The sequence below is a fragment of the Camelina sativa genome, chromosome 2, assembly GCF_000633955.1.
Source record: "Camelina sativa cultivar DH55 chromosome 2, Cs, whole genome shotgun sequence".
Taxonomy (NCBI): Eukaryota; Viridiplantae; Streptophyta; class Magnoliopsida; order Brassicales; family Brassicaceae; genus Camelina; species Camelina sativa.
The window spans coordinates 569,418-591,763 of NC_025686.1; the positions used below are offsets into that span (position 1 = coordinate 569,418).

The window sequence follows — 22,346 nt, forward strand, 5'->3', positions numbered from 1 at the left end:
TTGAGAGAAATCTGTCTGTCTCTCTCTCTTCCTTGTTTGTAAGACTTCGTTTTCTCTCATTCGATCTTTTTCTCTCTCTCTCTCTCTTTTGTTTTTCATCAATCGATCGAAAAAAAACACAGCAAAGAGCTAAAGCATCTTTTTGCAGATCGGAACCCTAATTTGTTTTCCTCTGTTCTCCTTTCGCTATAGAATCCGCGACTTCTTTTTTTTTTTTGTTTTTTTTCGTTTTCTTTCTATATTATCTTTTCAGATGGATTCTGGAATCCTTGTAATTCCCTAATAGCGCTAAAAACCCTAGCTATCGACGACCTTAGATTACTGCAGGAAACTATCATTTCTCTCCCGATTTGAGCTTTTTTGGATTTGGAACTTTTGATTTGTTGGGTGTGAATTAGGGGGGCTTCTTCACAATCCGATACGAGAGATTAGCTTTCTCACTTTAGGATGAGCTAGTTTTTTTTCTTTGGGTGGTTTTAGCTGTGATTTCTCTTGAGTTCTGGGCGAAATATCTTAGATTTGCCTTACTGTACATATAGCTAGATCGTGACGACGACGACCTGATGAAGTTGGTGAAGCGTGGGTTTCGTTTTTAAGTTTTGCTAGTTTTGATCATGCTGAATATTGTTGGTGGTTATTAGAGAGAGAGAGAGAGCTGAGATTATTTTAGGAGCCGAGAGATTTGCGTTTTGGGGGATATTTATTAGAGACAACTACTACTGTAGCCTTACTTGATTAAGGCGTTTGAGAACAGATACTGGTGGTTATTTCTTGACCTCCATCAGCTAAGATATTGTGTATCGGCCTGCATTTTATAATGAGTACAGCAAATGAACAACAATTTCCCATGGATCAACTTGTCGAAACCAGTGATGAATCCAGAAAGTATGTTTCTCTTTTTTGTAAATCATGTATTTGTTTTGCTTCTCATTGTTAGTTTCAGCGCAGTTTTTAATTGTTTTTTCGCATTGAATCAGGAAACCAAGAATATCATACACGAGAAAGTTTCTTTTATCCTTGAGTGAGAAAGATGTTTGCAAGAAGCTGCCTAATCTGCCCGGTGAATTTGATGAAGCACTGTTGCTGTGAGACTCTATTCGATAGTTTTTATTTCTACAAAACTGTATAAATGTGTTTGATCATGTAGTCGTCTTATCTACTACACTATCTGGTTTGGAGTGACATGTCCTCATCTGTACAACTCTTTGTTTGAGCAGTGACTTCGAAGATCCTTCACCCGAGCGAGTAAGAATTTCTGGCGATTTTTCGTCCCATGGTTTCAGGCGGAATGACTATAGTTCATCCCCTCCCACCAGGGGTGAATTAGGTAGTAACTCTCGAGGCATTCATGGAAGATGGGAAGGGCGCTCAGGTGGATGGAATGATAAAGATAGCGATTCACAGTCAGACCGGGACTCAGGTAGCCTGAGCCTACTCGTATCCCATTCTTTACATGCTGTATCATGACGTTACTACAGTAACAAGGTGGATTAGTACTCTGAATAGTACCTTGTTGTTATCTTTGATCTATAAAAATACCCCTATGATTTATTTCTTTCTGCATAAAGTGTTCAATATTATGATGTAAATTTTATCCAGCTGGCTGTTCAATATGTGTAAATTTAGATTCCCACTTTTTTTACTAAAGCGAATGGCCTGAAGTCTGCTTTTCTAGTGAACATGAAATGAAGGCCATAGCGATTTTTTTTGGAATTTAGGTGTATTATAGTTGATTTTGAATTGTATATTTTGTTAGGAGAGCTTGGGAGGCGTTCTGGTATGCCATCTCGGAGGCCTTGGCAAGCACCTGAGCATGATGGACTTCTGGGGAAAGGTTCTTTCCCTAAGCCTTCTGGATTTGGTGCAGGAACATCAGGCCCCAGACCTCAATCTAATGACTCACATCAGCTGAGTAGAACCAATGAACCTTACTATCCTCCTCGCCCATACAAGGTTAAGTACCCAAATATCTGCTGTAGTGATCTTGAATAGTCTCTGGTACCATTGATTGTTGCATGCTGCTCCATTAAGTTACTGGGTTTCATCAGCTGGTTTGTGAGGTGTATTTGAGTAAATTTGAATGAGTTAACGGCACAGATTCCTAAATATCTCATGTACATTTGTAGGCGCCACCTTTCATCAGACGTGACACTAGAGACTCACTCAATGATGAGACATTTGGTTCTTCTGATTCTACGAGTGAAGATAGAGCAGAAGAAGAAAAAAAAAGAAGAGGTACAGGGGATTTATTGACTTTGATGTGTTCTAAACTTAGCTCTCTGCCAGTTTGTGAGCATCATTCTTTTTGTGTCAATCTTTAATTGACATTCTCAACTCTCCATCAGCTTCTTTTGAGTTGTTGAGGAAGGAACATCAGAAAGCATTCCAGGAGAGGCAAAAATCAAACCCGGACTTACGTAAAAACGACTTTGATTTTACTGAACTTCTTGGGGAGTCCAAAGATGAAAAAGGGCGTCCAACTCCAAGTAGAGGCGATGAAGTCAATAATACTCCAACGATTCCTGGTTCTAATAACACCTCTTTTTCTTCTCAAAGTAGTGCACCCAGACCGCTTGTGCCTCCTGGTTTTGCAAGCACAATTTTGGAAAGAAAACAAGGGGAAAAAACGCAAGTAAGTCGCTATCTATCTGAGACCCTCATCCATACCTAATATCTGAGTTTTAGGAAGGTTACGTTATTGTTTGCATATTTATTGTTAAAGTCCTAAGGGTAGCGAAATCCACGAAGAAGAATCATAGTACTTAGTAGAGGGTACTTTATGATAATATATCAAATCTTCTCCCAAATTTAAGGTAAAAAGTTTAGAAGTGGCTTTCGTATAGAAATAGTTGGAGAGGGGAATTTGTTACCAGAACTTTACAAGTCCTGAGAGAATGATTTTGTGCAATTCATGACAGTAAGGTCGAAGGAAAAGTTCATTCCTAGTTCTTCTGCCAAGTGAAAAGCTTTAAACATACTTTTTGGATTCTATGTTTTAGAGTGTAAGTCGTTTAGAGTAAGGGAATGGAGGAATATAGTATATTTTATTGAGGAATAGAGTATATTAAAAATCTCACTAAAAATACCCATGATACGAGCTGAAACCTTCCATCTTTGATATCATATATTCTTTCAATAACGCCTTTGTTGGGTGTATGTTATCTAAGGCTGCGGTTGCTTGATCGATCACTTTAATTGGACATCATGTTACTGTAATTAGTGAGGGTTGAAGTTTGAATGTGGTGGCTCTGTTTGTTTTAATTTATCGTAAATATTTTGTTCGAATGCATGCTCTGATTAGTACTTTGATTTACTAAGTTTTCCACTATCTTTGGTTGCACCTGTTAACTTGTTATCACATCATTTGCAGATTGAAACTTCTCAACATGAGCGTAGTCCTTTAAATTCCAAAGGCATTAATGTGGTGAATGGAACATCTGTTAATAATGGGGAAAAACCGTCGGGAATCAAGATAGTTTCAAGTGAGATGCTGATAGAAGGTGAAGATGGTCGTGTCTCCTCCACTGATGCAAGTGAACGGGCTGTTAGTATCTCCTCATTTCTAGGAATATCTACAGATACAGTTCATAAGGAGAAAAGTTTTGAAAAGCTTTCCTTCATCTCAACTCCTGCTGAAACTCAGGGGTATCCTAAAAAAAGTGAGCAAGCTACAGTGACGTTGGACAATAAGAAAAGCTTGGAGATTTCAGAGGGGCCATCAATTCTGGATAAGATATTCAACACCGCTATAAATTTGAATACTGGTGACTCCTCTAATATTACTGAGGTGAGTTTTTTCTAATGTCATAGCTCGTGTATCCTTGGAACTTCAAAATTCTACTCACATGATAGCTCTTCCATATATGCTAATCCTCATGAATCTGCTTATCAATATGCACTTCATATTTGGTCCAAATGATGTGTCCTTCTTTCTGATGTAGTTTCCACTAACTAGTCATAAATGAGGCTTTTTCCCTATAAGATCTTGATTGGAAAAAATGATGGATAACATAGTTTGTCTTTTCTCTTAGTAAAGCAAATGATGGTCCATGTGTATATAAACAAAATCAAATGTTTTGTCCTGAGGAAATGACTGTTTGTTTGTGACATGATATGGTACACATATTTAGACTCGTTTATGTACATGCATCATATATGCACTGTGGTATTTGAAGAATCTCATTTGACCTGACGTTTGTCCACACATCTTTGTAGAAAAAAGTCGAAAAGGTAGAAGAAACACGGAGTCCTCAGATCGCTAAATCCTCCAAGTTCGCACATCTATTTCTTGAAGAAGGTAATCCACTCACTGTTATGCTACAATTGTAATGTTTTTTCCATTCTAATGTTCTTTTTTTGGTGCAGATAACAAACCAGTCGAAGATCTCCCATCCAGTGGGCCACCAAGAGGCTTACTGTCACTACTTCAAGGTGCAGATAAGTTGCAAACCTTTGATACAAAAGCAAAGGGAGAATTATCAACGGATTTTCCTTTTCAAGGCCATTCCACTAAAAGCACGGATCAGTTAAGTAAACCAGTAACAGCTGTTCCACCTGTTCTCACTTGTGAAGACCTTGAGCAGTCTATTCTGTCAGAAGTCAGTGACAGCTATCATCCACCTCCGCCACCAGTTGACCAAGACTTGAGTGTTTCTTCAGTAAAAAAGACCAAACAGCGGAAAACATCTGTTGATGACCAGGCTTCGCAGCACCTTCTTTCTTTACTACAGAGAGGTGCAGACCCAAATAGTCAAGAGATGCAGCTACTTTCAGTTACAGAGAGGAGACCACCACCTTCATCTGTGAAATCAACTACAGCTGGAGAAGCAGATCCAGGGAAGTCTTTGACTCTTGAGAATCTGTTTGGGAGTGCCTTCATGAACGAACTGCAGTCAATTGGAGAACCAGTCTCTGGAAGAGGTTTGGTTTCTGATGCTCCAGGTGTCCCGCTTCGATCAGAACGGTCTGTTGGTGAACTGAGCCAAAGAAACCAAATCAGACCTGACGGTCTCCCCGGAGGGATTCTAGCCCTTCCAGAAGATGGTAACTTACTTGCGGTTGGCGGTCATGCAAACCCACAAAAATACATGTCTTTTCCAGGATCTCAGAATCAAGAGCCTGAAGTAGCTTTCAACATATCTGACAAGTTAGCTGCCTTAAACTCTGGACCAAGGAACGAAAGACCAACAATGGGAGGTCAAGATGGTCCTTTTCTGCACCAACATTCCCAACAATACGCGACCGATACCTCTTCTCACTTGAATGGTTCAGGCCCAGTATTCCATCCGTTCGATTCACGACATGCTCATGTAAAACCTCAGCTCGATTTCATGGGACCAGGAAGCATCATAGCTCAATATCATGATCCTCCACCAAATCACCGGTTTCCACCAAACATGATTCATCGTCCACCTTTTCATCATACAACAACCAGTGGACACCCCGAGTTTGATCGCCTTCCTCCACATATGATGCAGAAGATGCATATGCAAGACAACCTGCAACACCAACATCTAATGCAAGGATTTCCGGGTGGTGGTCCACAACACCTTCACTCTCCTCATGTAAACAATCAAATGCCCGGGCTCATTCCTGAGTTAAATCCTTCACAAGGCTTTCCCTTTCCCCATCGCCAGCCCAATTACGGTATGCCACCACCAGGTATAATATAAGGGAACATACAACTCTCAGTCATTTTTGGCCTTGGATAAAAAGATGTGCGTACTTGAGTCTGCTGATCGAGGGACCCTTTATTAATATCAGACAATGCAGGGACTAGTTGATTGAGTGTACTCACGTTTTTTGGCTTTTCAGGTACGCAAGTCAACAGAGGAGAGCATCCAGCTTCACTGCAGGCTCTGTTGGGGATTCAGCAGAGGATAGACCCATCCAAGCAGATACCAACAGTGGGTCAAGCCGGTGGTCCTAATCGTCAAGGCTCTATGGGACATGAACTCGACCTTGGGTTTGGTTACAGGTAAACTCTGCTCTGGCCACAGTCCTCTCAACACCCTAAGCGGTTTGTCTACCTAACAGTGAGTTGCTTTGTGATGTGCTAGTAAAATTACCATTTGTGATTTTTTTTTAAGAAAAAAAAAAAAGAAAAAGAAAAAAATTTATACTCTTGTCTCTGTGAACTGTCGTTTCTCTTGCTGGTTGTCATATGAAGATGCTTTTTAACTAACAGTGGTAGAATTTGATAAACGTTCGAGTCCATGTTATTGGAGTATTCTATTTTAGGTCTTTTGTTTCGTTAAAACCGAACCGTAGTTTAAGTCACAAGGGGTCGAATTTTTTGTTAGAACAGTAAAAACAAAAGAACAGAGATTAAATTATAAAATTTATGACGAGAGCGGAAGTAACTTAAATCTCTGATTTCATAAACTAGTAAGTAAAATATGAATTAAAAAAAACTAGACAAGAGGAGCAAGCCAGAAGTGAGAGGGCTGGAGGAGGTCCAAAGGGAACTGATGGATAGCACCCGTGGCAATGTCGTAGATACCGGCATTGGGGATGGACCCAAGGGCGACAAAATAGATGGAGTTAGGCTTAAGTCCCGGGTACATAGCGGAAGAAAGACAGAAAGCTTCATTCTTTCCAACAAAAATGCAGAGATCCCCAATATCTTCTGTGTAGCTCATCTCAAAATTAGATTGCTTAAACACCGTGAATCGTTTTGCATGGTGGGCGAGACGGTGGTATGTCAGAGCTTGCTCTTCTGCGTGGGAGGTCTGGAAGTAGCTGCATCAATAGGGGAGAACCTAACTCAGTGAAATAAAAGAAAGAAGAAAAACTGAGGAATAAGGTAAACAAATAAATCAAAATACAAACCCGGTAACATGGAAGAATTCACAATCTTGGGAAGGTGACTCCACCAAGTAATGGGTTGTGAAACATGACAGCATCATTTCAGCGACTGACCGAGTGAAAACGGGGTTTTTAGTACGACGAAGTGGAGTCAACCAAGAATTGTCCCAAGAGGAGCTGGTATCAGAGTATGTGTGTAGATCCCAAGCGGCCAAATACTGACTTCCCTGAGTCGTCATATAAAACTTTTGGTGTCTATTGGAGTAGACAATGCTAGAGGTGTTGTAGTGGTTCTGACGTAGATGGACATGGTTCCATGTGGCGTACTCCTCATGGGAAGGCCTGCAGAAACTGAAACGAGGTCCAAGAAACTTCACAGCCAAGATACAATCATCATCTTCCTCAGGGGAGGACGAAGAGAGAGACACATTCACGATACTCTGAGGGGGATGCTTAGGATCAGACAAGGACGGAAGGCGTGTGTAGGGGATACAGTGTTCACTGTTGTCTGACCTTGGTGAGAGAAGTATGGAGCGTTTGTCGTCTGGTCCGGATATAAGAGCTAGCCATCCACGGGAGGATCCTATAGGATATGATTCCGAGAGTTTACTGGATTGTATCTGGTCTGGGAACGTGATCGTCTCCTCTTTCCTCGGGTCGAATAATCTTGTATCGACATCGACCACTCTATCATCCGAATCGGGATCTGTATGAACATGTGACACAACCTCGTCCTTAAGATACAGATACGGGGTTTGGCTTGACAACGAAGAGAACAACCGCTCAAAAACTGGCCTCCTCTGTGGAAGCTTCTTCAAGATCTGGCCTAGATACATCTTTTTTTTTTGTTTTCTTGCGTCCAAAGTCCCCCTCACAAGCCCTAGTTTTATATTTTCTTTCATTTCATACATATTATACAAATATTAAAAATATATTAAACGAATATAAACTTTTTTTTTTAACACTTAAACGAATATAAACTTAATCGGATATTATTTCAAGGATTGTTTAATCATATCAATTACAAACAAAATATTTACTTGAGATTGAGATTGCATTCTTCGAGTTGCAGAATATTTATTTACTTGATTAGTAAGTTTTTAATATTTTTTTTCATTCTTGAAATAATTAATACTATCACCAAAGAGAAAAGAGAAAAATTTCCGAAATTAACCTTTTTTAAAAAAATTGTCCGACTAATATCTCGTTTAATAATTTTCTTAAATTTATCAGTCAAAATCTCTAATCGAATTGACACTATTGCCCTCCTCATTTTCCCTTAAATCGATTTGGGATTTTCCAAACCTAAAATTTTCCTTCCAATTTGATTTTCTCTACCAAAACTTAGGGGGGTGTATTGAATTTGATATTTTAGGGGATTTGCTGGGATTTTAATATTTCAGGATTTTGAAAGATTTGAGTGTAATTTTGGGTGACTTTGATATTTTGGCAGAATTTTGAGATTTGGGTTCTAGGATTTAGTGAGATTTGATTATTAAATTTTAGGTGATTTTTAGAATATAAAAAAGAAAGAAAAGAATCACATTTGGGTGATCAGAAATACATGGTGATCGAAGACTCGGAATGCAATACGTACGTAGACATTGTACGTAGACATTGTACATGGTGATCAGAAATCACATTTTACCTAAACTTCACTCATATTTTGGTTAATTTAAAACTTCACATATTGCTTTCATGTTCTAACCAGTGGTTATATTGACCTTTAGCTTTCACAGCATGTGAATCTCCCATTGTAGTGTGTAAGCTAACTAGCCATACCATACAAAAAAAAAAAAAAAACAATTCATGAGTAATGACATATCCCACAGATCCCAAACAAGTATTATTTAGAAACTGGCTGGCCATCAATTCGTTTCCAACTTAAGAAATTTCTTTCGTTGGTATATATAACTAACTAGCACCATGATACAAAACGTGGAAATAATGCTACTTAAACAATCTTTGACCTTGCGATCTTCAATACAAGCATCATCTAGTTATAATCGCTCTGATAGAAACAAGTTGCTAGAGGTACCCAAAAAAAAAACAATCCCAAATTTTATGCAGAAGTAGTAAAGAACCTGTAAACACGCTTACAAAAATACATGTAGAACACAGAAAACAATAAAGAAAGAGAGGAGTTTAAAAATCTTGTGGAGTACTCTGTCCAAATCTTGCAGCGGCTCAATTACGCAGGGGGCTCAAAGTATACTCTCGCAGAGCTTCCATATACTCTGCGTAATTGCCTTACATGGATAGAAACAAGTCCAAAAGACAGAGACAGAGAGAGAAAAGCATTCAGCTGAAGGTAGAAGAAACAACAAATAGAGATCTCTAGGTAGAAGAAAACTCAATGAATGGAGATCTCCAGATTGTTCAAGGTTTTGTTTCAATCATCAACATAATTACTCAGTACTTCTAATCAAGGTTTTGTTTTGGGAAGTATGTGTTCGGGAAGGTGATGTGTGGATTTGTTGAAAAAACACAATTTCTAGTTCTAAGAACTTGATGCAACAAAATATTTGTTTTCTGCAGGAAATGATCAACATCAGAAACAATCTATACTTGTAAATACTAGCTTAATAAAAAAAAAAAAAAAAAAGATGTCTAAGGACATTACACGATCAGTAATTTCTATAGCTCCTTCCCATCCTTTTAACACGCTAATGAACATCAACAAAGTATACTTCTAAATGATAGCTAAATCAATGAACATATAATTTATCCAAGTACATTGTTACCAATCCTAAATCAATGTAGAACTCCAGAATGAACTAAACATAGATCAAGAGAGAGATATATGTACCGTGAGGTTGGGTTAGTAATTGGCTGGGGAAACTTTGAAAAGCATTGAGCTTCTTTTCAACAGACTCAGTCTCAGTTACTAAGCTATCGAAATTCCAGTTAGGTTCAGGATCAATATTAATCCCATCAACGTTTCTTGGACAAGGAGGAAGCATTCAACGTTTTTTTGTGCGAACCCAAGAAAAATTAAGGAAAATTCAAACAAAATCTCAGTAAAAATCACAAAAACTTTGAGAATAATGAGAAATTCGAAGAACCCATTAAAGAAGAGAGCTTACCAGCCAGCGAATTGAGATCTGATAGGATTGATTCCTGCAGAAGATGAACTCGATTACACAAATTGTTTTTAGGATTTTTCAAGAGTAAAGAGTAAAGAGTAAAGAGAGAAGAGAGAAGAGAGAAGAGAGAAGAGAGTTGCACAAGTCGAAGAAAGTTTTTTTTTTCTTTTGTTTGGGTAGATGGAAGAAGATTTTTTAAACAAATATTATGAAATTTCACCTTCAAAGGTGTGATTTTGTAAGACATATTTTAGAACTAAAAATGTTTTAAAAGTCTCCTAGAATCCCATTCAATAGGTTTTTTAGAAAAATTTATGATTTTTTGAATAACAGTAGATTTGAAGTGAGATTTATAAATGATTGATTGAATAACAACAGATTGTAAATGATTTTTATAAATTTCACATTCAATAACAATGGATTTTAGATGATTTTAAAAAATCACCAATTAAATAACAGGGGATTTAAGAATAACCCAAAATCTTCTAAAATATTAAATTCAATACACCCCCCTTAATCGATTAAATAAAATTGGTGTATTTTCCTTTGAGACAAACTATACTTGCGATTTTCTTCGTTACTAAATGAAGCGATCTAGATAAAATTGCACTATACTATATAGATTGTTGGACTGACGAGTAAGAAAAAAATTACAGAACGAAGGAGGATAAATGAAATGATACAACAATATACATTCATGCTTTATTTTATTTTAAGTAAATCATCCTCTTTGCCTTCTCTTCAACTTGTTTTGTCACTCACTGAATTTGCACTTCTTCTGCTGAGTGCTGACTGCCAAACCAATATCACACAGACTTAAGATTGATCCAAACTCACTTTTTAGCTATATTAATATAACTCTGCAAAACCCTCTATTATCTATACACACATATACATAAGACAGGACAAACAAATGTGCTCCACCGCGACTTACAGGGACATAAAAAACCACAACTCAGTAGCCATCTAGGAATCCTTGCTTGGGTAGTGAGAACTCGAGGCCCTGGATCTAAGGAATGCACAAACAGCCTTGGATGAATGTCTCTTGCTCTCACATAAGGTACATTGCTGTTTTTACCTATCTCTATTTCAAAGCTTTAGCGCTGTATGATGATATCAACCTCCTCTAGAGCACCAAATCAATAAATACGAAATTACTTGAGTACCCCACCGAGAAAGTATTATTAAGAGTGGCAAACTGGTAATGAATATAATTTACTACTTACTTGCTCTGCAAACTCGGGACTTGTCAGATTTACAGACAGGTTTCTCATTAGTAAAAGAACCTGACGTACCAAAGAGAAACATATATAAGCTTTCTCTATTATAGATATAATCAGGAATAAAGTTTTGAACAAAAGGCTCTGAGTAGGAGTAGGCATTGAGTCTGACTAAACGTGTCTCGCTCGTACCGTTTCCATATTTATTGGATCCATCTGCTTTAATCTCTGGAGGTGGCCAGAGATGTTGGGATCGAAGACACTTCCAATGAAGCTGTAAACTTCAGCAAAATCCGGCATCACTGCATTTGAATCCGCCACAAAACAGCTCATCATTGTCAGCGTAAATCTCAAAGATGGTAAACACATAATGTAAACACGACAAGAAAATCTACCTCGATGTGGCTTTTCACAACTTTCTTCACTAGGCTTTGTCAATACTTGTACTTTCCTCCGTGTTGTATCTTCCTTACTGCAAATATTCTTAGGGAGAGCTGTGGCCGAGACTCCTTGTTCCTCTACTATCACAAATTCATTGTCAACACCAGTTCACATATACAACTAACTCAATCGAGAGCTAAAACACACTCATAGATTTAATACCTTGAATGACCGGTTTAGGCAGATTGGTTGTTGTTGGTTCATGATTCCAAGAAGAAGAGGTAGATGCACAAACAGCCTGGTTCCCTAGCAATGACTGTGAATCAGAGGTGTACAAGTAACCAGGTCCAATGACTTGAGACGTAAAAGCAGCAGCAACATTATTTTTAGGAGCCTTTTGAGGATAAGGATGAGTAGCTTTCCTCTTGGGACGAGGAGGTGGAAGGTGTTCATTAGCACCACTCTTCTGTACTTTTAGAAAATATTTCTGAGCATGGCTTCGTATCTGCCCAAATAACACCATTACTCAACAACATCAACACAACAACAACATCAACAGAGTAACAACATAAGTATTAGATTCTTTCTTTAAATTTATTATACCTGTACCACTGTTTTTGATCCAACAAATGCTTCTATTTTCTTCCAATCTCGATCAAATCTGTAATCAAAAAGATATCAAAATCAAATCTTGAAGCTTTCAACGAAAAAAAAAAAAAACACAATCGATTGAGAAATTAAAAAAAAAAAAAATCAAAACTTTATAATGAAACGTACAAATGAAGAGCTTCTAAGAATTTATCGTGTTCTTGCTCTGTCCAGTTCTCTCTGGACTTCTTGATTGTGTACGGCTTCCGAATCTTCGTCGTCGGATCTTCTGAAAACGACACCGTGTTATTATTATTAGTTCGTCCGGTGACCGGAGTCGAACCAAATCCATCGGAGGAGGAGCTCGGTAAACTCATATCGACGGGATCGAAATATGGAAAACCCTTAGGTCTAGGGTTTACAGACACCATAGAGCTTCGACGAAATCGCGATTCGCTTTGCGTTTCAGATTCGCTTTGTGATAAAATAAAAAATTTGGTACAGCTTTTTTGCGTTTCACAAAAGATTTGACTTCTGACAGTTTTTTTTTTTTTTTTTCTGTGGAGAAGAACAACAGAGGGGTAGAAACGTCATTTTAATGTATAATTCATGGTTTTCCATACACGTGTTAGGATCTTGTTGCTCTTGTATGATTTGATTATAACATCATCATCCGTTAAAAAATGTGTTATCAACTTTAAAACAATCTAACGGCTAATAAAAGGTGCCCCTGTGTACTCACGCTTTCTACTTTCCAGTTTCTAGCATCATCCACAATTTGTTCTACTATGCATGCAGCAACGTGTACGTTTTAGTCAATTTTTAAATAGAAAGCTGAAGATTATTTTTATTTTTATTTTTGAAAGCAGGAAACTGAAAATTTTACTTCTTCCAAACAAACTGAGAAAAAAACTATTATCTACTGTTCTGAGAAATTGTATGTGATTTTAGGGTATTAGCCGGATGGATGTTATCAAGGGAGATAATATGTATTCTATTTGCCCTCATGTCCTCGGCTTTTATGTCACATTGTCTTGTTTTTTTAGATCTAACATGCATGGCTTCTCTGGCTTTTGTTTCATTTCTAATTTTGTGCCTTTTTCAGGGAACATTGAGGTCATAGATGAATCTCATGATCAACAAGATACCACAGATCTTGATATAATGCATCTTGTTTGTTATAATCGTCTTGAAGCAAAACACTGAGATGAGATTTGGTGGGGTTTTTAAGCATATCAAACTTTGGTTAAATAAGATAAATCACAGTACCTTCTCTGGACTATACCTATCAAGAAACCAGCAGGACTTCCGGTAAAAGACAATATACACCTTATGCACTGTTAACTTTAGTGTTACGCTAGCTATTATGATATTCCTGATGCATGGAATAACTAAAATTTCAACATTATTTTGTTGATTTGGTTTGATCTTAGTAGCAAATAAATTGATACAAAATTTTCTATAATCTTAGATGGTTGAATTTATAAAAGAAATTTAAGTTTTAAATTGCAATACTATGGAGAATAATCGAGTTTGGATTTTTTTTCCATGTAATGTAATTTTGACACGATGTAATTTTATCACTGTTCTAAGTGAAAAGTCTTGTGATGGTAGTAAAATATATATCTTTTTTGTTTTTGTTTTGTTTTGGTACATTCGGATGGTAGTAAAATTGTGTTGTGTTGATGAAAAAGAAACTAAATCAACTTTAGAACGTTCTTTTTTTTGTTTATTTCCAATAGAACTAGAAGAAGTGAATCAAAATTCAGAAAGGATTAAATCTTCTATTACTCTAGAAAAAGGAAATAAACAAAATAAAATCCTAAAAGGATTAGGAATGGTACAGGATTATATAAACAATGCTAGGCTAGGTTCTCTCTTCAAAAGTCATCATTCATCAACACAACACAATAAAACTCTCTCTCTCATTCGAGATCTCACCACCTTTCTTCAATTCCCTTGTCAATTTGTTCATCTAATCATGGCCACAACAATGAAGAAGATCTTCCTCTTCGTGCTGCTGGTGATAACAACCTTCACGACGGTTCTCTTTGGTTCTTGTTCGGCTACTGTCTACACCGTTGGGGACTCGGCTGGATGGATTGCGAAAGAAGGCTTGTATTACGAATGGGCCAAGGAAAAGGTGTTTTACGTAGGAGACTCTTTGGTCTTCAAATACGATCCCTACGTCAACGACGTTACTCAAGTTTGGGGCGCTTTAGAATTAGAATTCTGCGAGAGTTCTTCTCCTAAAGCCGTCTACAATACAGGACATGATGTGGTAACCTTCACGGAACCCGGAGATCACTACTTCATCAGCTCAAATCAAGCTCAATGCGTACTTGGACAGAGGCTCGACGTCCTTGTTGTTCATGACCCGTCACGTCCTATTCCTCCACCACCACCGAGCAAGATCCTTCCTTCTGGGGAAATCTACAAGGTCGGTGACTCTAACGCATGGAGCGTTCCTGAAGAGAGCGACTACTATAACAAGTGGAGTCAGGATAAACTGTTTCATGTAGGAGATAGTCTACTTTTCTTATACGACAAGGAAGTAAACGACGTCTTAGAGATTACCGGTGACCTTGAATTCATAACCTGCGACCCGACTTCTCGCGTAGCCGTGCACAAGACGGGCCATGATCTCGTTACGCTCACCAAACCAGGAGTTCACTATTTCATTAGCTCAGAGACGGGTCACTGCGCCGCTGGGCTTAAGCTTCGAGTTGTGGTCGGACCATTACCCAAACCCGTTACTTTCACCAATTTTCCCAAGAAGATGGATTTGTCAGCTATGCACCGCCTCACAGAGTGGTTAAACACTTTCATACCCCAGCCCCATCACTAAAGTTTTCGTGTTTATTTGGTTTTTTCTTTTCCTTGTTTCTTCCTTAAGACCCAAGTTTGTTTAGTTCTTGTTTTCCAGTACTACATACTGATGTAACGTTTCAGATTTCTATTCATTATATAATACAATTTCAGTTTAGCTCTTCCAATATTTTGTCTCGAGATAGAGTCAAGAAGATCAAATAAAGTCATTAGCTAATTAGAGTTTCTTTAATTCTCTTGTTATCTTCTTTAATATTTTTTGTTTCCAATGTCGTTTGTAGAGTCGGTTCATTCAAAACAGTATTAAATAAAAAATTCAGATTCCTTAATCATAATTGAAGCCCAGACATGTAAGCATCAATATATAGTTAATCTCCACAATGACTGAGCCACTGAGTTTGTTTGTTTTTATTTTCTTTTTCTCGATATATCTAAAGTTTTCTTTACCCGCTACACACTGAACCAAGTTATTGCGTTTGCCTTTAACAATGATATATATGGAATCGTAAGATTCAAGGTATATATATGCCTTCACAGAATTTAAACCAAAATTATAATGTTACATCCAATATCTTTACAAAAGAAAACATTAAGAAAAGAGTAAACATATACAAGACTGAAATAAATCGTTCGTTTCACCTTAATTGCTAAGAATATATAGTTTACAATATGTCACGTACTTAAGAGAAACCCATTCATGAAGTTTCAAAAGTTGTATATTTTTGCATAAACATATATAGTATACAACATGTTGCATAAACATAAGTAATAGTAAAGACAAAAAGCAATAACAACATGTTGATTATTGATTCTGGAGTGAAATCATGGTGAGGACATTCTTTTTTTTTAGTCTTTGAACCTTTCCCAAGTCTCATGAAATGACTCAGTAGCACTCTGCTGAAAGCTTGAAATCTTGTTCCTGAGAAGAGTATTCCTCGCGCCTGGGTGAAATACTACAGCAAGAAACAGTGCCGGTCCGACATTTATTAGTGCCCTATGCCGAACTAAAAAACATGCCCTTTTATATATTACCAAAAAATTATAACTAACAGTATATAAGACTTTATGTTTAGTGTTTTGAAAATTTATTAACACAAACCAAAATCAAAACATTAGTTTTGATGAAAAGATTTATCTAATAGTTTAACAAAGCAAACTATTAACCTCAAAATGAAAAAAATCAAAACTAGCACTTATATTAAAGTCCACATTTTTGTAAAAATCTTTAGATATATATAAAAACTCTATAATAATTTTACAAAAAATGCAGTCTTATACTCATCCCATGTTCGAACATTATCTCCCTTCAATGACTTAAACCAGCGATGAGCTTTATCATTGAGAGAAAATGAGAATAAACTGCATTTGACAGCATCATCAAGCACCTCATTAATTCTCGTTGTACCACATATAACCTCAAAGTATTCCAAATGGTAAACCGGGTTCTCCGACGGCAGACCATGAAACTGATTTTGCTTCACAAGAGCTAACAGTGCCGGTTTGATCTCAAAATCACTTTTGGCGATTGGAGGATGTTGGACACATCCGCGGTACATCTCAGCTTTGGGAGCATCATGTTCTCTTAAAGTCTGTCAAACATTTGTAGGTCTTTGATTAAGAGCAGCTAAACGGGAAGCTTCTCGGCGAGCAGTCTCACGGCGCGCAGCTTCTCTTTGTACAACTGCACAGGAAGCCTCTCCACCACCAGGAGAATTAATGTTTCCAGTGGGAGGATTATCCTCAAACTCTCCATGATGTTCATCATCCACTTTATCGTCGCGGCGTTACGACCAGCTAAACCATCAGCCATCGCAACTAGTGTTTTCTTCGTCTTATTTTTTCTCTTAAACTTTCCCACGCCCTCCTGATACTTCTCAAGGTTTGAAGAGCATGTATTGCGGGTCATATACCTTAAAACACCAAAAAGAGAGAACAAAGCTTTAGTTAGCAACTGTAAATTTTAAAAGTACTCTACACTATAAACTAATCATAAATCTCTGGGTAACACAATTGGTCCCTGGGTAACACAATCATAAACTTGATTGCTCGAGTAATTATCCGATAAACTTAACCGTGAGACAGTATATGCGAGATCGAATCCACAAGGACCTATGGTACACTAAAAATTTGTGAGACTTGTGAATAGCTAAAGCGAGGTAATGTTTGTTTATTTGGCTTCAGAAATTGTAAATAAATAAAACGATTTAACGTATGGGATTAAAACATTGGGCCATTGGGTATTTCAAAGATCAATGACAAATGAGAAAACGAAATATGGAATTCAACAATTAATAACTGTTCTAGAACATGAACACAATAATAGAATAATCCTCTTTCAATGCATTATAAACTAAATTTGACTATTAGTTTGCTAAACTTAAATTTGCAACCTCCTAGCCAAATTCACATTACAATCAAGTTCATTAAGCTCACAATAATGCGCCCAAACATCAACTTTCACATGCTAGAAATACATTGCTCAATTCATATTAGTTCATGCATTCTATCGAACACTTTCGATGCATAGAAAAATCTAAAATCTAGAGCAAGGTGATCAGTCTTATTCTAGCATTAAGAGCATATGAATCAAAGAACCTAAAGATTGAGAATTCCAAATAACAATCAAAACATCAACGCATTGAATCCCCTAATTAAAACCCTAAACCCCAATAAAGAGACTTCTCACACATATTGAATTGAACAAAACAAAGAAATGAAGAAGACATAATAGATTAATGAAATAAACAAGAAAAGAGTTTAGAAAACTCTTCCAAATTGTCAAAGAGGATGGATCGCTAGAATCTCAAAATATGTCTCACAAAAGGTCTCAAGTGCAGCCAAAATCTTAGAAAAAATAGAATCGTTTTTTTCTAAAACCTAAAACTTCTATTTATATCCTAAAAATTGCTAGGAACTAATGTTGTAAATATGAGGAACTTTGGGGCAGCTTTTGAGTCCTCAGAAATTGAAAAAATCATTAAAAAAATTCTGCCTTTCTGGAACCAAACATCGGGCACTACTCAGCAATATCGGCTGATGTGAAAAACCATCTCTTCTATTTGAAAACTTTCTGAAAAAAATATCAGAATATCTCAGGAATATTGACCGTTGTAGAAAACCAGCTCTTTTGTTTAAAAACTTTCTGGAAACAAATATTAGGCTATCTCAGGAATATCGACCAATGTAGAAAATCAGTTCTTGTGCTTTAGCCTCAACACCCAAAATGTCTCCAAAAATGTTTCAAAACTCTCTATTAAACTCCAAAGCATCCCAAATTGCATATGACCCTACAAAGACCCAAAAAGAACCTAAAAGCAAAAAACACACATATATCATGGTTAAAAACCATAAAAAGCATGATATATCATTAAGTTTGGCGTCACTAGTTCAAATTTTTTACAAGTAATGTAATTTTAACATGATGGATGTTTTTTTGATTCTATAAAGATTGGGGACAAAATAGAGAAAAAAAAAATATGGGATCCTAATAGATAATTAATAGGAAATATATGTTAAGATGACCATCTCTTGCTAATCATGAGAAAAAAGGTAACCTTAATTGAGATTATTGCATATTTGGTGTCAAGTTTCATGGGATTACATCAGTTAAATTGCGGAATGTTAGTCACTTGAGGAGCCTCTTCATCACAAAGTCACTTGGATGATATCCAAGTTTTTGTCCTTCGACCCAAGAGAGTTTGTCACTGGAAACCGGAATTGGTAACTATTGATTCCAGTTTATATTAGAAATCAAAAACAAAAAAAAAGAAATACACAGACTTAATATCTTATTATATAAAGTTAGGTTTTAAAAGTTAGTCATTAACAGGATTTTGACACGTGTCAAGTTATTAATTTAAGATTTTGATATATGTAAAAGTTAATATTTAATAGGAGATATTTGAGATAATGACAAAAAAACAAAAAAAAAAATGTTTTCTAGAATATTAATAATGTAAAAATATAATTATAAAAAAAAAATAAAAAAAAAATTAAACAGTTTTTAAAAAAATACATTATAAGAAGATTATATATTTCATAAAATTCGAAATTATAACATTATTTACTTATTTTTAATTTTAAGGTATTAATTCAACAAAAATAAAATAAAAAAGGGATTAAAGAAAATATACAGTTAATTATTAATTCTAGAAAATGTAAATACTCACTTCTATATAAACATATATCTTCTCACATTTTCATCTAACAAAATAATTTATTCAAAAAAATTGCTTTAAACTTTGTTTAATTGGTAAAAAAGTTTTAATGGGAAAGTAAATTTTCTTTATTTTTTTTTAAACCAAAATTTTCTCTTGCTTTCTCCTTTTTCCAGTTTGGAATAGGTTATATTAAAATGTTAACCCAAGAAAAAATGTAAGATTAATATATCCGTCTCTTTTTCTAATACTGTATTTTAAATTTTATTGTAGTATTTTTAGATTGTTTTGTTTAATTTATATTCTCATCTTTTATTTGAGATTCATATATTACCGTGCTTTTAATTTTTTATTATTTCTTTAATTATGTCAAATTAATTTACTTCTAATTTTTTAACCTTGATTGGTTGGTCATAGATATTTTTTTATGCAAACATAATTGTTACCATTCATTCAATCCCAAAGGGAGATAAAGAGTAGAACCCTATCAACCTAATGGTTGGATAAAATAGGCTAATCAAACTTAAGCTTACAACAAATATAGATAGATAGATTGAAAAAACATAAACCGTTTTTGAAAGGTCCATAGGAGCTCAGAGACAGAGGCTACATCATCATGTGTCAAAGACACTTTCACTTATACATTGGCAAATATAACATTAGTTACTATCAAAAGATTTTGTGACGTTGGAAAAATGCTTTTAGTTTCATTGGTTGTCGGAGCATGCCACTTTGAGATAGCTAAAAGACGTGAAAATGTTCTCTTCACACATGAGTAGGACAGAGACAAGGTTCTCTCCATGGTGGAGGAGGTTGGACGCATGCAAGGTTATCTCCCCAAGGGAGGAAGGCGGAGCCAAGGTTCTCTTCATGGTGGAGGAGGTTGAACGCAAGGTTCTCTCCATAAGAAAGGAGGGCAGACCCGAAGTTCTCTCTATGGTTAGTCATACACTATTATTGTGATCATACATCATTGATTAGTATACTATGTAATATATTTTTAATTCGAGAAGTTTCTTGAACCAACAATTTTAGTGATTCAAGAAAATATGCAAAAGTGAAAATAAATAGACGTATAATAGTTCGCTTAATGTGTTTATATAAATATTTTCCTAGGTAGTGGTAAAAAATATATTTGTAACATACAATATACTTAGATGTAAAAAAATACACCTAATGTTGGATAAAATAGGATAACCAAACAAAAGCTTAAAACAGACATAGATATATAGATTGGAAAACCATAAACCATTTTTGATAGGTCCATAGGAGCTCGGAGATAGAGGCTACATCATGATGTGTCAAACACACTTCCACGAATACATTGGGAAATTTAACATTAGTTACTATCAAAAGATTTTGTGAAATTGGAAAAGGGCTTTTAGTTTCATTGGTTCCTGGAGCATACCACTTTGAGATAGGTAAAAGACGTAAACATGTTCTCTCTAGGAAAGTCGGTATTTTCATACCCCAGCTAAGAGGGTATGTTGAATTCCTACCTCAGCTTTAACAATGAGCAAATTCATACATTAACTTAAATAAAATTCAAATTGACTACTCCAACTTGTAAAACGGTGTTGAATCATACACAAGCTGTAACGGTGTTAAGAAACCGTTAACGGTTGCTTACGTGGAAGCCACGTAAGAAACGACGTCGTTTTGAGAAACAAAAGAAACAACTTCTGCTTCTCAAAACGACGTCGTTTAATACTTCTTCTTCCCCTTTTCTTCTTTCCCGAATCGAGTTACTTTGCTCAATCTCCACAGACCCGTAATATAATACCATAAGAGCAATCAGATCTAAACACTTTGAAGGAGAAAAGAGTGACCGAGAAGCTGCGATGTCGTCCACCTCTCACTCGATTCTTTATGTAGACAACAATCAACAAAACTCCTAAACTCGTCGGAACATCCTTCTGGCGCACGCGGCGGCTCTCCGAAGCACACGGCGCACATCAGCGTCGCCCAATCAGGTCTCTATCCCCGAGGAAGTAACGGAAAATGTCCGACGAATAGCTCGAGCATCATCAGTCCAAAACTCCAGATATCGCATGCGTATACATCTGAGTTTTCTCCGGAGACGGAATCGAATCTCTCCGGACTCATGTAAGCGCACGTGCCGACGAACGAATCCCAGTGATTTTGTGTCAGACTTTGTATATGATCCCGCCGTTTCCACTTCCGGGGACGGTCGATGCGACGGCGGCAGCGGTGGAGGAGGGAAAGGAGAAACAGAGGAGGCGATCTGAGAGACGTGGAAGAGGTAGATAGAGGTTGATCTGACGGTGTTCACGAACAAGAGCCATTGAAGTAATTAAAAGTGATAATGATGATTTGAGAATTTTGAAGAAGAAGAGTGATGGTAACTGCAGCTTTTATTTGGAGATTGAACAAAGTAACTCGATTCGGGAAAGAAGAAAAGGGGAAGAAGAAGTATTAAACGATGTCGTTTTGAGAAACAGAAGTTGTTTCTTTTGTTTCTCAAAATGACGTTATTTATTATGTGGTTTCCACGTAAGCAACCGTTAACGGTCTCTTAACACTGTTATGGCTTGTATATGATTCAACACTGTTTTACAAGTTGGAGTAGTGAATTTGAATTTTATTTAAGTTAATATATGAATTTGCTCATTGTTAAAGTTGAGGTAGGAATTCAACATACCCTTTTAGCTGGGGTATGAAAATACTGATTTTCCGTTCTCTCCACACATGAGGAGGGCAGAGCCAAGGTTCTCTCGATGGTAGAGAAATTCGGACGTATGCTAGGTTATCTCTCCAAGGGAGGAAGGCGGAGCCAAGGTTCTCTTCATGGTGGAGGAGGTCGGAGACAAAGTTCTCTCCATAAGGCAGGGGGACGGAGCCAATGTTCTCTCCATGATTGGTAATACACTATTGTGATGATACATCATTGATTAGTATATTATGTAATATATTTTTAATTAGAAAAATTTCTTGAACCAATAATTTTAGTGATTAATGACACTATGCAAAAGTGAAAATAAATAGACATATGATAATTGGCTTAAATTATGCCGCTTAATGTGTTTATATAGATATTTTCCTAGGTGATGGTAAAAAATATATTTATAACATACATTATACTTAGGTGTAAAGAGATACACTTCAAATGGTAACATACATCAAAATTTTGTAAATTGATATAAATCAATGTATGTATAAATAACTTACAACAAATTTTAATATATTTTTGTTCAATTTAATTTTATTTACAAAGTTTTAAAACTCGCACATCGTGCGGGTCCTTATCTAGTATATAA

General features: G+C 36.4%; 3 protein-coding genes and 1 long non-coding RNA gene across 7 annotated transcripts; 2 read left to right on the forward strand and 2 right to left on the reverse strand.

The window, feature by feature from the left end:
- LOC104712360 lies at positions 35–6,216 on the forward strand. 2 transcript variants are annotated; one of them, XM_010429256.1, is made up of 10 exons: positions 35–885; positions 978–1,085; positions 1,218–1,420; positions 1,757–1,953; positions 2,127–2,235; positions 2,346–2,632; positions 3,371–3,787; positions 4,216–4,297; positions 4,366–5,661; positions 5,815–6,216. In XM_010429256.1, exons 1-10 carry the CDS (start codon positions 818–820, stop codon positions 5,979–5,981), a joined length of 2,934 nt encoding a protein of 977 aa, XP_010427558.1. In that variant the 5' UTR covers positions 35–817; the 3' UTR covers positions 5,982–6,216. The 2 variants fall into 2 exon arrangements, with proteins under 2 accessions (XP_010427558.1, XP_010427566.1); XM_010429264.1 differs by having other exon boundaries at positions 4,366–5,646.
- On the reverse strand, positions 8,751–9,887 carry LOC109127169. Its single transcript, XR_002033895.1, has 2 exons — positions 9,617–9,887; positions 8,751–9,056 (listed from the first exon to the last, which is right to left on the reverse strand). It is a non-coding gene; the product is annotated as an uncharacterized LOC109127169 (long non-coding RNA).
- Positions 10,485–12,622, reverse strand: LOC104712378 (protein REVEILLE 5-like). 3 transcript variants are annotated; one of them, XR_755512.1, is made up of 8 exons: positions 12,272–12,622; positions 12,098–12,155; positions 11,717–11,999; positions 11,509–11,634; positions 11,306–11,415; positions 11,120–11,179; positions 10,828–11,019; positions 10,485–10,685 (listed from the first exon to the last, which is right to left on the reverse strand). XR_755512.1 is itself a non-coding variant. In XM_010429275.1 (7 exons), the coding sequence occupies exons 1-7, from the start codon at positions 12,511–12,513 to the stop codon at positions 10,978–10,980; spliced, it is 921 nt and encodes a 306-aa protein (XP_010427577.1). In that variant the 5' UTR covers positions 12,514–12,622; the 3' UTR covers positions 10,485–10,977. The 3 variants fall into 3 exon arrangements, 2 of the variants coding, with proteins under 2 accessions (XP_010427577.1, XP_010427589.1); XM_010429275.1 differs by having other exon boundaries at positions 10,485–11,019; XM_010429287.2 differs by having other exon boundaries at positions 10,485–11,019; positions 11,509–11,631; positions 12,272–12,621.
- On the forward strand, positions 14,064–14,930 carry LOC104746846. The gene has a single exon (XM_010468384.1). It carries the CDS (start codon positions 14,064–14,066, stop codon positions 14,928–14,930), a length of 867 nt encoding a protein of 288 aa, XP_010466686.1.

Excerpts from the sequence above, each read along its gene's own strand:
- LOC104712360 (XM_010429256.1), top strand. The coding sequence starts at position 818 with ATGAGTACAGCAAATGAACAACAATTTCCCATGGATCAACTTGTCGAA. Across the intron at positions 3,788-4,215 it reads ACTCCTCTAATATTACTGAG|AAAAAAGTCGAAAAGGTAGA; the intron begins GTGAGTTTTTTC and ends ACATCTTTGTAG. Across the intron at positions 5,662-5,814 it reads TTACGGTATGCCACCACCAG|GTACGCAAGTCAACAGAGGA; the intron begins GTATAATATAAG and ends TTGGCTTTTCAG.
- LOC104746846 (XM_010468384.1), top strand. The coding sequence starts at position 14,064 with ATGGCCACAACAATGAAGAAGATCTTCCTCTTCGTGCTGCTGGTGATA.
- LOC104712378 (XM_010429275.1), bottom strand. The coding sequence starts at position 12,513 with ATGGTGTCTGTAAACCCTAGACCTAAGGGTTTTCCATATTTCGATCCC. Across the intron at positions 12,000-12,097 it reads GATCAAAAACAGTGGTACAG|ATACGAAGCCATGCTCAGAA; the intron begins GTATAATAAATT and ends TTATTTGGGCAG. Across the intron at positions 11,020-11,119 it reads GTCCCGAGTTTGCAGAGCAA|AGGAGGTTGATATCATCATA; the intron begins GTAAGTAGTAAA and ends TTGGTGCTCTAG.